General features: G+C 48.7%; 1 protein-coding gene across 25 annotated transcripts in view; it reads right to left on the bottom strand.

Moving 5' to 3' along the window:
* LOC146195028 (uncharacterized) overlaps window positions 1-16763 on the bottom strand; it is a 413834-nt gene that overhangs the window by 39829 nt on the left and 357242 nt on the right. For 22 of the 25 annotated variants that reach the window (XM_084597655.1, XM_084597631.1, XM_084597641.1 and 19 more), the window contains 2 exons: window positions 9803-9841; window positions 990-1031 (listed from right to left, as the gene is read on the bottom strand). In XM_084597655.1, the coding sequence (XP_084453781.1) occupies window positions 990-1031; window positions 9803-9841 (81 nt within the window). The remainder of the gene's footprint in view (window positions 1-989; window positions 1032-9802; window positions 9842-16763) is intronic. The other 3 variants (XM_084597638.1, XM_084597650.1, XM_084597635.1) reach the window with 1 other exon arrangement.

Here is a 16763-nt window from a genome sequence, read left to right as displayed (position 1 = left end):
CTAGCGTAGCACTTGAATGAAACTATTTATTTGGGTGAGTTGCGCCTGCAATATAACTAAATGAATTGGCGGCGCCAATAACAGCAAACGTGCTCGTCGGTCGTCGAACTAAGAGTGCCCGTTTCAGCGTCAGCGCTCGATTTAAAAGCAGTAGAAAAAGATCGAGATAAAACAGCAAACAGAACGGTTCGCGGCAGTATGAAGAAAAAGCGCAGTAAATGCGGTGTCATGTGCGGTCGATTTAAATGTGCGTGCTTTAAACCTCCCAAAGCCAGTCGTGAATTTTCCGCATTTTAGTGTGCACTCTAACCATGCCGTGAGGGAGGCAAGGAAAGTGCGAGTGAAAAAGGTTGACATGTGTATTAAAGACTCTGAAGGAAGGGATAAAGAACGGAATGAAAAAGAAATAGCGAAAAAGGGTTCACTTTGAGGACTCCAAGAAACGTTGGAGATGTTTACTTTAGCCCTTAAGAGCATGGCTCGAGTGCACTAGTACATTAAGGGTTTTGGACACACATTCGCAGGCACGGACATAACTTGAAATCGAATTTGACAGTTCCTCACAGCAGAGCATTCCGTAGCAGTAGGAAAATATGCGCCAATACGCCTTGATAGAAGGCAGCTATACTGCTTCCAGAAGGAATCCTTATCGCTTCAGAAAGTAGTCAGCATTTAGAATAATTAACATTCCTTTTGAGATGAAAGTTCCAGGTTTGGTTTGCGGTTCTTGGAGTGTATGTACTCGAATGGAATGCAGAAAAAAAAAAGGTAATTACTTTAAAGGTTTCGCCCTTGTTTTTCCGAATGGTCATTAAAAGCAAAACGGATCTATATTGGGGTGATCACCACATCTTAGTAAAATACATAGGTCGACCCACTGCAGCATCATAGTGTCGTGTAAATCCCTGTCAAAATGCAAATATGCCGATGTGCTCTATCAGAATTGTCTAGAATATTTTTAGGTTGTATTTATTACATGACATGTTTACCTCCTGTGCTTGCTCCATGCTCATTTCCTCCTTGTCCATGTCCTGCAAAGATAATGCATCATCTCCTTCATGCCGACATCTGTATCCTATTCAAGTTCGGTGCTAAAGAACTATACTTTCGCAACTATGGTCGAAACGGCCGGTTCACATGACAACAGGGAACAAAATGGAGAACCTTCCAGCTATCGTCGATGCGTCCACAACAGCTTTGAGATAATTTCTTTCGTCAGTTTTAGAGCCACTTTATTTGCTAAAAGGTATCTAAATTCCCTAAAGCTTCATGCTTATAAAATAGCATAGAGCTGTCTGATACTAAGCCCACATTGAATACTCTTTACCAATAAAGTTTGTTTACAGAGATGCATTCACCAGTTTTTGAAATTAGCAGTACCACCCTCTGAGTCAGAGCATAAGTACGATGTAAAGACAATTCAGAAGAAATCAGCAAAAAGGAATAGCCGTGAGCGCGACATGTAATGTGCAGGGAAGGCACCGGTGGTATCTAATGGTGACAGACTGGATTCCAACGGAATCAAAGCGTAGCTTAGGGCGGCAAAGTACTAGGCGCTAGAAGAGATTAGGGGTAGCTTTTCAAGCCAAGTGTACGTCTCTGGAGCTATACCCAGTTAATTGGAGTGGTAATGTAGATGCCTTTGCCCGGCAGTGGGTGTATTCCGATTCGTGATATTACCATAAGAACCTTTCCTTCTGTCCTAGATAAAACGGACGCACACTTCCAATACAAAATAATATAACTATAAGTCAGTCCAGACTCTATACATAATTTTTGGGTGAAAAACGCATGGTCACTAAAGCAGTCAATTGGCTAGACATACAGTCGTCACGGGCCCTAAACGTGCTGGCTGGTTCTTTCTGCTTACGCGTCCTACCATCTCTTTAATGCAGGCTTACAAGCTCGAAGGTTGTTCGAGACGAGAGTTGCGAAAGTTCAAGCTCAGCCCCCTGGCGCTGTAGTGGGCGCACCTTTCACAGCTGTGAGGCTGGTAGGACTTACGTCACCTGTCTCTACTTGATGCTCGGTCTTGCTACACGCCAATCACCTTCTGAATGGAGATAATTGACTTCAGCGTAGTTAAGCCTTCAATGCGCAAACGCGAACAGAATGCCCGAAATAACCCACTGAATTCTGGCGAGTACGCTGCTGCAGCATCCACACTCGATGGATTTTAATCTTCTTATTTTTTTCACGGTTAATTTCTGAAGGACACATTATTTTAGACCCCTGTCTAGCGCTTAAGTTAAGAAAACTTACGGAGAGTGTCACTCACTATAAGTACACTTCGTCCAATCTAAACGCCGCAAGTCGAGTGCACTCGCAGAAAAGTACTTCGATTGAAGTACGTTGGGGGGGGGGGGGGGGGGACACACTTTTTGGCCGTGTGCCTAGCCTTGTCAGCAGCGCTTTCATTGGTACAAAACGTAATGCATAAAAAAGGATACAGAGGTTCATTTTAGCTATTTAAGAACGTTTATTAAAATTATTCAGTTCTAGTGGCGTCATACCTTCGTCAGACGCTGCGTAGTCACACGTCGTCATGTTGGTCTGTGTAGGCTAGGAAGCCGACTCGGCCTGTCTTGACTTGAAATGTTTTTGAAATACACTTAATAGTTGACAAAAAACAGGGTATGTTTGTGTTTATTTAAATTCAGTGCACAACAATCAATTTCAGAATTTTTTTTCTTTTTAATGTACTTCTAAAAAAAAAAGAGCTGTTTGTCAGTCGCAATTATGTTTTACTGCGAATGCGCTCTCTTTTCCCGCTTAGCACCGCGTATGTCAAAGTGTGACTCGAAGCACTCGAAGTCACAGAAAAGCACTTCCCGTAAGTCCATTTAACTTGCACGCTTGAGAGGGGTAGTATTCCTCCCTGCGAGTTTTGTCGCTACTGAGCTGCAGACGCTCGCAAGAGTGGAACAAAAAGTCTCGTTCCACGTGCTGAGGTCGACGATAGCGTTCGGGGCTCCGAGTGGAAGAGGGTGCGTTCAAAATATGGGAAACGTTCTAGGGTAGGACATTTATTTGAAGGGATACTATGAAATGTTTTAGAATATTTTCATAAAATTTGAATCAGAACGCTGTGATCCCCCAGTCATTACCGATACCTTGTTCCTACTGTGATCTTTGGCTCGAATCGGGCTGCCAAGGCTACCAAGAATTGTCTATTCTGTTAGCAAAAGCAGTCGTCATAAATATTACTGAGGTAAAAGTGTTCCTGTCAAGAACTTCAGTGTATCGGGCCCCCGCTCGCAGCCACTCGATCAGCGCGTGAGTATATTCAAGCGAGCCCAGCGGCTTAGTGCTTTTCATGAACTTAAGACGTCAACATTATATATTCCATTCAGAAAAAAAGTCGTTAGCGATGTATGCTGCTCCCAAAAGGTGTTCCTAATGTACTGTGATAGTCAGCACGTCAGCCATCGACATGCACCAGTGCGTTGTGCGACGAAGACAAAGAAGAAGTACGCTGGGCTCGCCGTTGCAAGGTCCTCTCCTCACACCTCTCCATCTGAGCGTCAATAAACGCCCCATTACAATTGGCGGAGGTGCCGGAAACGATCCCATTCAAACTGGAACTGCGAAGCCGTACACTACCCTCTACGACCGCCATGCAAGACGAGTCCACTTCGACGCTGCCGGCCGTTCCACCCACGATCATGTGTTCTGGCGTCGTGCGCAAGCGTGACCCTTGCCTCTTCAGTGGCACGGCCGACCAAGATGTCGACGACTGGCTGTCATCGTATGAAAGAGTAAGCAGCTACAACAAGCGGGATGACTCATATAAGCTCAGTAACGTCATATTCTATCTGACGGACGTGGCGAATTTCTGGTTTCGCATTCATGAGGCTGACCTGTCATCTTGGTCGACATTTAAAAAGAATTTCGCGGAAGTGTTCGGCCGCCCGGCAGTGCGTAAACTTCATGCCGAACAACGTTTACACGATCGTGTTCAGCGCGCTGATGAGACCTTTACCAGCTACATAGAAGACATCGTTGATCTCTGCAAACGAGTCGACCCGGCAATGCCGGAAGCGAACAAAATCCGCTACATCCTCGAGAGCATTTCTGAGGACGCCTTCCAGATGCTGGTAGCGAAAGATCCCACCAGCGTTAGTGAACTCGTGAAGCTTTGCCAGAACAACGACGAGCTCCGCAAGCGGCGCGCTTCTAGGCGCCGCTCCGGTGTGTGCGACGAAGGCGTAGCCGCATTAGCCCTGGGTGGTTCGCCAACTTCTGAAGGGTGCCCGCTGAATCAACAGATCAAAGATTTTATTCGTGAAGAGGTCGCACGTCATATCGCACTCCTTCCCCCTTTTCAAGACTCGGGCCGCCTCATTCCTGAACTGGCTCCATCTTTGGCCCCTACTATACGCCGTGTCGTGCAAGAACACGTCGCTGATGTCTTGCCGTCCGACACCGTGCTGCCGCCTGTGACGGCACCTCTCACGTATGCCCAAATAACGGCTAGGCCACCACCTTCGCCCACGTCTGGCTCCTATGTGCAGGTCCCTGCCTACCGTTCACCGTCGCATGCTGAGCCTTCGTTCCAAGCCCCACCCTCAAGGTTCCGCCCACATCCTATGAAACCTTGGCGTACTACGGACAACCTTCCGATTTGCTATGCCTGCGGTCGGCCGGGCCATGTTGCACGCCTTTTTCGTCAGCGCCTCCAACCTTCACAGCCTGACATTCGACTTTACCCGTACGATACCGACTCACGCTCGCAAATGATTCCGCCCGGTTCTCAATTTGTCTCACAAGATCGCCAAACCTGTGCCACTCGTCGATCACATTCTCCTCGGCGCCGATCGATTTCTCCAATGCTGCGACGTTCTAACAACACCGTTGAGGGAAACTAACAGTCGCAGTTCCGGGGGCAAGAACTGCGCTTGTTTCGAATTCCTCAAGTCCTCCGTGTCGTCCCGCTAATGTTATCAAAGTTTCTGTAGAAGGTGCCACAGTTATTGCTCTCGTCGATACCGGTGCAGCCGTCTCCGTCATCAGTGAAGCGCTCTTCCGTCGAATTCGCAAAGTGACCACTCCGATTTCCGACTTTTCGCTCCGCACCGCCTCATCACAGCACATTCACCCCTCCGCATCTTGCACAGCCCGTGTGCTCATTCAAGACGTATTGTACCCCATCGAGTTTATTGTTCTGCCGAACTGCTCGCATGATATCATCCCCGGATACGATTTTCTATCGACTCATCAAGCCGTTATTGCCTGTGCTCGTGCGCAAATTGCCTTCGCCCTCCTCTGTGATGCCCCCTTCTGTGATACCCCTCCCCGCACTGCAAAACTTCTCGTCGCCCATGACACCGACATTCCTCCGTACTCTGCTGCCCTCGTACCACTGTCTTGTGAGTGGGTAACTCCTTTGACTGCGATTTTTACACCTTCCGAAGCCGCCTCCCGTCATCCCTGCCTCCTTTTTCCGTTCGCAGCTCTCGAAATTCAAGACGGCAAGAGTGCACTTTACGCCTAGAACCCATTTTCTTGCCCAGCAGTCCTGCTCCGTGGCGAATGCATTGGACGTCTAGAAGAGCTTGATCCCGGTCATATCACCACTCTTGCTGACTCAACCCCCTCCTTTGACGTTAGTCTGTGCTCTTACGATGTTGCGACGGCTTCGACGCCCTCCGACGTTTTCCAACATGCTATTGATGCTGATCTTCCACTTGCGCAACGTGATCAACTTGTCGCCCTCTTGCAGAACTTCGCTTCTTCATTCGACCTTCCTCAAACTGACTTGGGCCGCACGTCTGTCGTAGAGCACGCCATTGACACCGGTAAAATCGCACCTTTGCGCCAGCGCCCCTATCGCGTGTCGGCTTCGGAGCGCCAAGTAATTGCTGATCATGTGGACGACATGCTCCGTCGTGGTGTCATTCGGCCATCCCACAGTCCCTGGGCGTCTCCAGTTGTGTTGGTACCTAAAAAAGATGGCTCCTTCCGGTTTTGTGTCGACTACCGCCGGCTCAACAAGATCACGCGCAAGGACGTCTATCCTCTGCCACGCATCGATGACGCACTGGACTGCTTGCAGGGCGCCGAGTTTTTCTCCTCGTTGGATTTACGATCTGGCTACTGGCAGGTGCCAATGGATGACCCTGACCGCTCTAAAACTGTCTTCATCACACCAGATGGATTATATGAATTCAACGTCATGCCCTTTGGGCTTTGCAACGCCCCGGCCCCATTTGAACGCCTCATGGACACTGTGCTTCGTGGATTCAAGTGGCGAACCTGTCTTTGCTATCTCGATGATATCGTAGTCTTTTCTACCGATTTCCAATCCCACCTGCTCCGACTGAAGGACGTTCTCACTTGTTTCGCTACTGCCGGCCTCCAACTGAATCTGAAGAAGTGCCGCTTTGCTGCTCGCCGACTAACTATTCTAGGTCATGTCGTTTCTAAGGATGGCATTCTTCCCGATCTCACCAAACTTCCTGCAGTTGCCGAATTCCCACGCCCAAGATCACTTAAGCAGCTACGAAGTTTCATCGGCCTGTGCTCCTACTTTCGCCGCTTCATCTTAAATTTCGCATCTATTATTGCTCCTCTCATCCAGCTCCTTTCCGGCAGCTCCGACCTCTCCGCATGGACACCTGCTTGTGATGACGCCTTCAACACTTTACGCCGTCTCTTGGTTTCGCCTCCCATCCTCCGCCACTTCGACCCGAATGCGCCAACTGAGATTCACACTGACGCTAGCGGTATCGGGATAGGCGCCGTTCTCACCCAACGCAAACCTGGTATCTGAGACTATGTAGTGGCGTACGCAAGCCGCACCTTGACCAAGGCAGAGTCCAATTATTCTGTTACGGAAAGAGAATGCTTGGCCATTATTTGGGCCATCGGCAAATTCCGTCCGTATGTCTATGGCCGACCATTTTATGTGGTCGCTGATCATCACGCTCTGTGCTGGCTGGCGTCCCTCAAGGACCCGTCCGGCCGCCTTGCTCGCTGGGCTCTTCGCCTCCAAGAGTATGATATTCGTGTCATATATCGCTCAGGCCTCAAGCATACTGACGCGGACGCTCTTTCGCGCTCACCGCTGCCTCCCTCTTCGTTGTCTGATGAGATCTGCGCCTACGATTTGTCTTCGCTTGCCACTATCGACATGGCCACGGACCAGTGGCGCGACCCGTGGATATCTACACTTCTGGACTTTCTTTCAAGTCACTCTCCAGGTCGTTTGTCTAGGGCGCTTGCCCGCCAAGCTCACCATTTTTCAATTCGTGACGGGCTGCTCTATCGCCGCAATTATCTTCACAACGGAGGGAAGTGGCTTTTAGTCATCCCCCGTCATCTCCGCCCCGAAATTTGAGCTGCTTTCCATACTGATCCCCAGTGCGCCCACGGCAGAGTGTTGAAAACCTACACGCGCTTGCGTCTACGCTTCTGGCGTGGAATGTACCGCTTTGTCCGCCATTTTGTCCGTTCTTGCCAGTCTTGCCAACGCCGAAAAACTCCTCTCAAATCTCTTGCTTCATTGCAGCCGTTGCCCTGTCCTGCCCAGCCGTTTAATCGTGTCGGCATAGATCTATACGGTCCCCTTCGTACAACTTCAGCTGGCAACCGCTTGATTATCGTGGCAGTGGATCATCTGACCCGCTACACTGAGACATCATTGCCCTCTGCTTCCGCACGCGACGTGGCTGCCTTTATTCTGAAAAACCTGGTTCTTCGCCATGGTGCCCCTCGCGAACTGCTCAGTGACCGCGGACGCGTTTTCTTATCAGACGCTCTTGAGGCTCTCCTGAAAGAATGCCGCATCATACACCGCACCGCTACCTCGTACCACCCTCAGACGAATGGACTGAGTGAACGTTTCAACCGCACTCTCGGTGACATGCTGGCTATGTACGTGAACACCGACCATTCCAATTGGGACCAAGTTCTACTGTTTGTTACTTACGCATATGACACCGCGGCACAGACCACTAATGGATTCTCTCCATTCTTTCTCCTTTACGGGCGCGAGCCACCCTGTACTATGGACCCGCTTTTTCCCTACCGCCCTGACGTTTCCGAATCTTCCCCGCTATCCGATGCCGTCACGTACGCAGAAGAATGCCGTCAGCTCGCCCGCTCTCTCACAACAGAAAATCAGTGGCAACAAAAATACCTCCGTGATACCGGCGAAGCTTCGTCATATCTCCCGAACAGTCTGGTGTGGCTCTGGGTGCCCTCCACAACCACTGGCCTTTCAAAAAATTTCTTGCTCGCTACCACGGGCCATATAGGGTCCTCCAGCAAACATCTGCAGTCAACTACGTAGTTGAGCCCGTCACGCCCTCTGCGGACTTGCGTCGCCGTGGTCGTGAACAGTTCACGTGAACCGATTGAAGCCGTTCTATGACCCCGCTGTGCTTTCCACGCCATAAGTCGCCAGGATGGCTCCTTTTTTTACCCGGGGGGAATATGTACTGTGATAGTCAGCACTTCAGCCATTGACATGCACCAGTGTGTTGTGCGACGAAGACAAAGAAGAAGTACGCTGGGCTCGCCGTTGCAAGGTCCTCTCCTCACAGCTTTCCATCTGAGCGTCAATAAACGCCCCATTACACTAAAATATTTTAAGCAGCAGTATAAAAGAAACAATTTTAACCATATTTTTCGTAAAGGAGACGCCTCTAAGAAAGAGGTCATCACGTTTAAGACATTGCTATTATGTCTTCTATATCACCGCTGGCGGACCTCCATGAGGTGGAATTTTCCCCAGAATTGGTTCCACAGCCTTGATAAAACCACACAGCGCGCTGCGCTCCGCATGCTGTCATAGCACTTCTCGTTGGTTACGTATACATCTGCTTGTCATGTCAGCAAAAAGTTCTTGACACTTGTTCGGACGGCGACATATGTACCTAAATATGCCTGATCTCAAGGCGACATAATACAGTTTACGGCTCTCAGATGCGGCGCGGAGTATAGGAGTCTACGTACAATGCAAAAATACAAAAAAGAAAGAAAATTACAGGGACAGAATGAATTTATAAAACATGTCGAAAAGGTTAATCAAATACATATCATCCGGGATTTACAAAGCTTCCACGCACATGAAAATCCCTAAGTATTTCTGCCGAATATGTTTTATTCTTTTTAATTACCATTCCGCGAGACCATCTAATCATTTTTGTGCTCTCCGCTTCCTATTCGGAGCCTTGATAACAATGTTTCCGTCTCCTTGGTATCTCGTGCTTAGCGGTACTTTTTTATCTGCATTTCCTTCTTTTTCGTAGAACTGACATCGAATGTTTCCTTAAACCGTCCTTTCTTTCCTCCAATCCTATACCCTCTCGCTCTCTAATCTCCCTCTATATTCTGCCTGTGGCCATCGTTGATATTCGATGGGCCACTACTCTGCGGAAGGTGAGAGTGGACTCTGCAAAACGAATAATGCCGTAAACATCGGTGCACCTCGCTTCATTTTACGAAGCCCAATATTTGTTCAGAATCAGAAGTCTACTGCTTTATTTCTACATAAATCTTTATGTAAGCTACGACACCAAGAAAATTTTGCTTCTTTTTAACTCGAAAAAGAGTTGTATATTTACTTCAAGTGGAGCACCTCTTTGGAAGCCAGCGTATACTGGCGTAAAAAGAACAACGTCACTGGTTGCGGAAGACGTAGCGCCCCATAACATGCCACTGAGAGCAGTTACACTCATTCCGCTTCTCTGTGAAAGAGTATTATTGACGGTGCACTCTTACAGAGCATTTCAAAACGCGGCACATGCCGCATCGAACCCAGTGAAAGGTTACATTACAGGCAATCAAGAGTGCTTACCTGCGGAGTCAGAGTCCGTCATATCGTCAAGGCCCGGTCCTGCATCAAAAATACCTCTATATTTGATATAAACCCTCAAAAAGGAGAATAATTAGCAAAACGCACGATTCCTTCTTACTCAGTATTGTAATTAAGGGCTTTATGTGTATTACACATTCCCCAAAAACGTCGGGGGAGATATATTAAATGCTTTATCGGAATACAGAGACAGTGCAGATTGCACAGCAAAACGATATATGTGGCTTACTTTTTCGGCCCACTGACCAAAAATGCTGCGCAAAGAGTATCACAAGGCTGAGAGTTAGGACTGCGGGCCATTTAGTCTTCAATTATGTATTAACACCGGACATGTAGTCTATGTGTCTATACTTATATATATACAATACCGTGTGAAAGATGCAGATTTCGGGCATTCAGAGCACTCTGATTCAGAACATATACTGATAAACGATATTGCCGCTCGCTTCAAAACATAACAGTTTTTTCGTTGTAGCTTTTCTACTGCGGACCACTGTAAAGCATAGTCATTTTCTTAAGCGTGCCTCAGCATACTTTATATATATATATATATATATATATATATATATATATATATATATATATATATATATATATATATTGTCACGTACACGGTGACTAAGGATACCAATGATAGCAGGGGGTAGCCCAGACACAAGAACACAGCCGCACAGACGCAAACGTGCAAGCGACACTTTGTCGTCCTCTTCAACTTCGTCCTCCTTTCACACCTCAGTCATGCGCCACCTGGCAACGCTAGGTGGCATTACCCCCTCCCTCCGAAAAAAAATGAGAAGGGCCGGTAAAAATGGTGTGAAAAGCAAGAAAATGGTCACAGCGGGTGGCCATACGCTATCGGTGGTAGTACGGCTTCAGTCGCACAATGTGCACAATGTCCGAGCTGTGCTTTCGACGTTTTGGTTGTGTGGCACCGTCTGGGATAACTTCATAACTAAGGTCACTCACACGGCGCAACACTTTGTACGGCCCGAAGTAGCGGGAAAGGAGTTTCTCTGACAAGCCTGGACGGCGAACTGGTGTCCATACCCAGACTTGATCTCCAGGCTTGTAGTCAACCTGGCGGTGCCGGAGGTTGTAACGGTGCGCGTCAGTGGTCTGCTGCTGCCCAATGTGCACACGGGCGAGCTGGCGGGCTTCCTCAGCGTGGATGGCATATTGCTGGGCATCTGAGGATAGCTGGTCATCATCTGGGCACGGGAGCATGGAATCGAGCATGCTCTGAACTTCTCGTCCGTAAACAAGTCGAAATGGTGTGAAGCGCGTTGTCTCTTGTAAGGCTGTATTATACGCAAATGTAACGTACGGCAGCACCTCGTCCCAGGTCTTGTGCTGCACATCGACGTACATTGCCAACATGTCCGCAATCGTCTTATTCAATCTTTCTGTAAGGCCATTGCTTTGTGGATGGTACGCTGTGGTTTTGCGATGGGTCGTGCAACTCAGCTCAAATATGCGGTCGATCAGCTGTGATGTGAAAGCTGTCCCTCTGTCGGTAATGACGTAGGAAGGGGCGCCATGCCGCAAGACTATGTTGTGCATGAAAAACTCTGCTACTTCGGAAGCTGTGGCATGAGGGATTACCTTTGTCTCAGCGTATCGAGTCAGGTAGTCAGTAGCGACTACTATCCATTTGTTTCCGGCCTGCGACAAAGGGAAAGGGCCAAGGAGATCCATTCCGATTTGGTCGAACGGAATGCGGGGTACTTTAACGGGCTTGAGAAATCCGGCAGGCTTCTGGGGCGGTGTTTTACGGCGCTGGCATTCGCGACAGCTTCGTACATAGCGTTTCACTGCTGCGGAAAGTCCTGGCCAGTAATACATGTTGCGCACTCGAGCAAGAGTCCGTGAGCAACCCAAATGACCAGACGTTGGTTCATCATGGCAAGCAAGGAGAATATCCTCACGGAGCTCGCATGGCACTACCAGAAGGTAAGTTCTGTCTTGGCTCTGGGAGTTTCTTTTATACAATACGCCTTGCCGTATGCAGAAGGAACCAAGGTGCCGAGATAGGTGTCGAGGCAGAATCGTATCACGCCCTTCCAGATAATCGATGAGTGGAAGGATGTCTGGATCAGCTCTTTGTCGATCCCTGAGCTCAGATGCGCTGAGGACTCCTAGAAAACCGCTATAGTCATCGGCTGTAGTATCGCCAGTGTCAACGGGTGCTCGTGACAGCGTGTCGGCGTCTTCGTGTTTGCGGCCGGACTTGTAAACAATGGTTATGTCAAACTCCTGAAGACGTAAACTCCAGCGTGCAAGTCGTCCAGATGGGTCTCGCAGATTTGCCAGCCAGCACAAACAATGATGGTCGGTGACGACTTTAAATGGCCGGCCGTAAAGATAGGGACGAAACTTCATAGTAGCCCATACGACCGCCAGGCATTCCTTTTCTGAGGTGGAATAGTTCATTTCGGCACGAGAGAGAGTGCGGCTGGCATAGGCTATTACTCGCTCAAACCCGTCTTGATGCTGAACAAGGACCGCGCTAAGACCGATACTACTGGCGTCAGTGTGTACCTCAGTGTCACCCGCTTCATCGAAGTGCGCCAGAACAGGGGATGTTTGAAGGCGCTCACGAAGCAAAGAGAAGGCCATCTGCTGCTCAGAGTTCCACACAAAGGAGGTGTCCTTCCTTGTAAGGCGCGTCAGAGGTTCTGCGATCTGAGAAAAGTCCGCAATGAAACGCCGATAATATGCGCACAGGCCGAGGAAGCGCTGAACAGCCTTCTTATTAGCTGGAACGGGAAATCGTGCGACGGCAGCAGTCTTATCGGGATCCGGGCGCACCCCATCAGCGCTTACAACATGGCCGAGGAACTTGAGTTCTGTATACCCGAAGTGGCATTTCTGGGGCTTCAGCGTGAGATCAGCAGAACGGAGGGCTTCCAGGACAGCTCGAAGGCGTTCGAGGTGTTGATCAAATGTTTCGGAAAAAACAACTACATCGTCCAAGTACACAAGACAGATCTGCCACTTGAGGCCAGTGAGGACGGTGTCCATCATCCTTTGGAATGTAGCTGGGGCAGAGCACAATCCAAATGGGAGTACTTTGAATTCATATAGGCCATCTGGAGTGACAAATGCGGTTTTTTCTCGGTCTCTTTCGTCTACTTCGATTTGCCAATAGCCGCTTTTTAAATCAATAGATGAAAAATACTTCGCACGTCGCAATCTGTCCAGTGAGTCATCGATGCGCGGCAACGGGTATACATCTTTCTTTGTCACATTATTCAATTTCCGATAGTCGACGCAAAATCGAAGAGTGCCGTCTTTCTTTTTGACAAGGACTACTGGTGAAGACCACGGACTTTGTGAAGGCTGCACAACACCATCATCCAGCATCTCCTGAACTTGCGTCTGGATCACTTCTCGTTCTTTGGCAGACACACGATAAGGCTGCTGTCGTATTGGGCGAGCGTCGTCATAAGTAATGATGCGATGTTGTGTGATGGGCGTTTGACGAACCTTCGAGGAAGAAGCAAAGCAGTGCTTGAAGTCTAGCAGCAGTTGCTCTAAAGCCCGCCGTTTCTCCTTTGACAAGTGACAGTTAATGTCGATGTTGTCAAGAGATGGCTCGTTAGTTTCTACTGCCGTGGATGCAAAACAGACCGGATCGTGCGCAACATAGTCAGCAAAAGCGATAGCAGTCCCCGGGAACAAGTGTCGGTACTCATTAGAAAAATTTGTGACAAGGAGTGCAGCCCGGCCATTGTGAAACGACAATAAACTTCGGGGAGCGCAAATGCCATGAGCAAGCAGGAGTGTATGGTTCGCCTCCCCTACAGCATCACCGGTACGGAAATCGTCACAGGTAACTTCCACAAGAGCACTGCTTCGCGGCGGCAGCGAGACGCTCTCAGCGGAAACACGAATTGCGTTATTGCAAGGACTGCTACTATCTTGTTCGGTAGATTGTCCCATCGAAAACGTGACGAGTCTATTTCGCAGGTCGATAACTGCTCCGTACTCCCGCAGAAAGTCAATGCCGAGGATAAGGTCACGGGAGCAGTCACTTAAAACAACGCAGCTAACGACGAACGTACGTCCGTTAATCTGAATGCGAGCCGTGCACATCCCCTTTGGAGTAACTATATGACCGCCGGCGGTTCGAAGGCACACACCTGGCCAAGCAGTGAGCACCTTCCTCAAAACAGTCGCCATGCGACCACTCAAAATTGAATAATCGGCACCGGTGTCCACTAAAGCATTGACCGTGGTGCGACCGTCTAAAATAACCGGAATGTCCAGAGAAACGCTTTTTGCTTCCCTATGTGACGGTACCAGCAGCTCGCGGTCGTATCGAAGCGGCGACGACGGGAGGTCTTCAACGCAGCGACTACCAGCGGCCTCGCCCCCGAAGGTCGCTGTTTTCAGTTTTCCCGACCAGGGCTAGACGAGCGGCCTTGGTCCTCTCGCGAGGAACCGTGATTGAACGAGGAGGAGCGCCTTGGCGAAGGGGAGCGGGGCTGACGCTGCGAACGAGATGAACGCTGCTCCGCCAGGTACTCCTCAATAACTCGGGGTCGTTGACCAAACCGGGGAGGAGGCGAGTCGATGCGGAAGCCGTGGAGACCGAGGCGTCGATACGGACAATCCCGGTAGAGATGTCCTGGTTCACCGCAGTGGAAGCAAAGCGGACGGCGGTCAGGCGTGCGCCAAATGTCGGCTTTGCGTCGGGGCAGCGGGCGATTGTCGAAGTTCTGCACTGGCTGCACCGAGGGCAGCGGGCGATTGTCGAAGCTCTGCACTGGCTGCACCGAGGGCAGCGGAACTGTAGGTGACGCGAGAATGGGCGGTGGTGAAGGGGGAGCCTGACTCTGCAGAACTTCCGCATATGTGGGACGATTGTCGGTCCCCGACAGCAATGGCGGGCTCGGAACTACAGGCGAAAGAGGGCTCTTGAGTGCCTGCCGCACCTCCTCCCGCACTATAGCAGAAACGGAAGATGGCGATTGCTGCAGAGGGCTCCAGAACTTGCTTAGTTCTTCGCGCACGACGCTGCAAATCAGTTCGCGCAATGCATCGGGATGCCGCTCTGAAGATGCAAATGATTCCGCGGTTGTGCGTGTATGAAAAGGTCGGTCATAAGCCACGGCACGTTGGTGTAGCACCTTTTCCATTGTGGTGGCCTCCGCAAGGAATCCGTTTACAGTCGAGGGTGGGTTTCGCACAAGGCCTGCGAACAACTGCTCTTTCAACCCTGCATCGAGTGCCTGACCTTTTTGTCCTCGGACATTGCGGGATCGGCTCGCCTGAAGAGGCGCGTCATGTCCTCGACGTATGCTTGGACACTTTCATTCGGCCTTTGGATGCGAGAGTGAATGGCACGTTCTGCATGCTCGCGACGATCTGCGCTAGTGTAAGCCTCGAGCAGTTGACGACGGAATTCCCGCCAAGAAGTTAAAGCTTGCTCTCGGTTCTCGTACCAGATACGGGCGCCGTCCTCAAGGCTGAAGTAGACGTTCCTTAGTTTGGCAGCATCGTCCCACTGGTTGAATGCAGCGACACGTTCAAACTGAAGGAACCAGTCCTCCACATCCTCAAAGAGGTCCCCATGGAAAGTCTTCGGTACCCGAGGGGCCTGCAAGGTGTAGTTACAGGTCGGTGCGAGGCCCGTCACCTGCTGCGCAGGAGCACTAGATGTCATGGCGGCGGGTGCTGGCTGAAACTCCGGAGACAGTCCCTGGAGCCGTCGACTGGAGCGATGCACGGGGGTGTCCAATGGTACAGGGCTGGCGCGACGTCTTGTAGATGGAGATTCTTGCATAGGCGATCGTTTTTCCCAGCAGCTCCACCAGAATGTCATATATATATATATATATATATATATATATATATATATATATATATATATATATATATATATATATATATATATATATATATATATATATATATATATATATATATATATATATATATATATAAATATGTATATATATATATATATATATATATATATATATATATATATAAGCAGATCAATTAAGGGGAAAGAGGGTGCTCGTTACAATACATGAAGGAAAGAAGCCAACAGTCGGCGAGGCCAAGGAAAGCGCTGGGGACGTTACTTTATGTCTTTTTTTTTAATGTTTACTTGGATAATCACAGAAATTAGTAATGTAATCTTGTTTAATGGAAAGATAAACACAAAGTAGAAGAAAAAACAACGTGCCGATGGTGGGAACCGAACCCACGACCTCCGAATGTCGCGTCCGGTGCTCTTCCAACTGAGCTACATCGGCCGCTGTCCCATATATATATATATATATATATATATATATATATATATGTAGGGTCTCATAGCTACATTTATCACAGGTTTCAAAAAATACTCTCAACGGAAGCAAAGTAAAACCAAATCAGAGCTGCTCAGAGTATACTGTGTTATTCTCTAGCATTTGCTTTAGTAAAAGCAAATAAGTAATATTTAAAATGTTACTTAGAAATAGAAGTGTGGATCATTTCGAAAAAAAAAGTAGCTTTCCCTACGTTGTAGCTGCGTTGTTTCCAGCACGCTCTGCTTTCGCCGCCCTCTCTATAGGCCTTCAAAAATACTGTCATGTGACAGCTGTTACTTTAAATGATTCGCCAAGTGCATACAACCAGTGCAATCATGGCACATAAACGCGATTTTCATTACATTTGACTCATCTTGGGGCTTTAACGTGGCGCCACGGTCAGGAGAGAAATTATTCATTGCTCCTAGCACCGTTTTCCGACTATTAAAAAGAAACTTTATAAGTCATACTTCGATGGAAACAACGTGGCTAGATGTCTTTAGAGAGCAGCTACTTCTCCATTAACACTATTATCTCAGGCAATAATTAAATAATAGGTAATTAGCTTTCTCTGTATATTTAACATTTCTCAATGAAATAAATACTGCATAGGTGATTCTGAACAGCTCATAATTAGTGTA

The sequence above is a fragment of the Amblyomma maculatum genome, chromosome 3, assembly GCF_055883805.1.
Source record: "Amblyomma maculatum isolate TAMU_Amacu chromosome 3, ASM5588380v1, whole genome shotgun sequence".
Taxonomy (NCBI): Eukaryota; Metazoa; Arthropoda; class Arachnida; order Ixodida; family Ixodidae; genus Amblyomma; species Amblyomma maculatum.
This window is presented reverse-complemented; position numbering and strand designations above follow the sequence as displayed.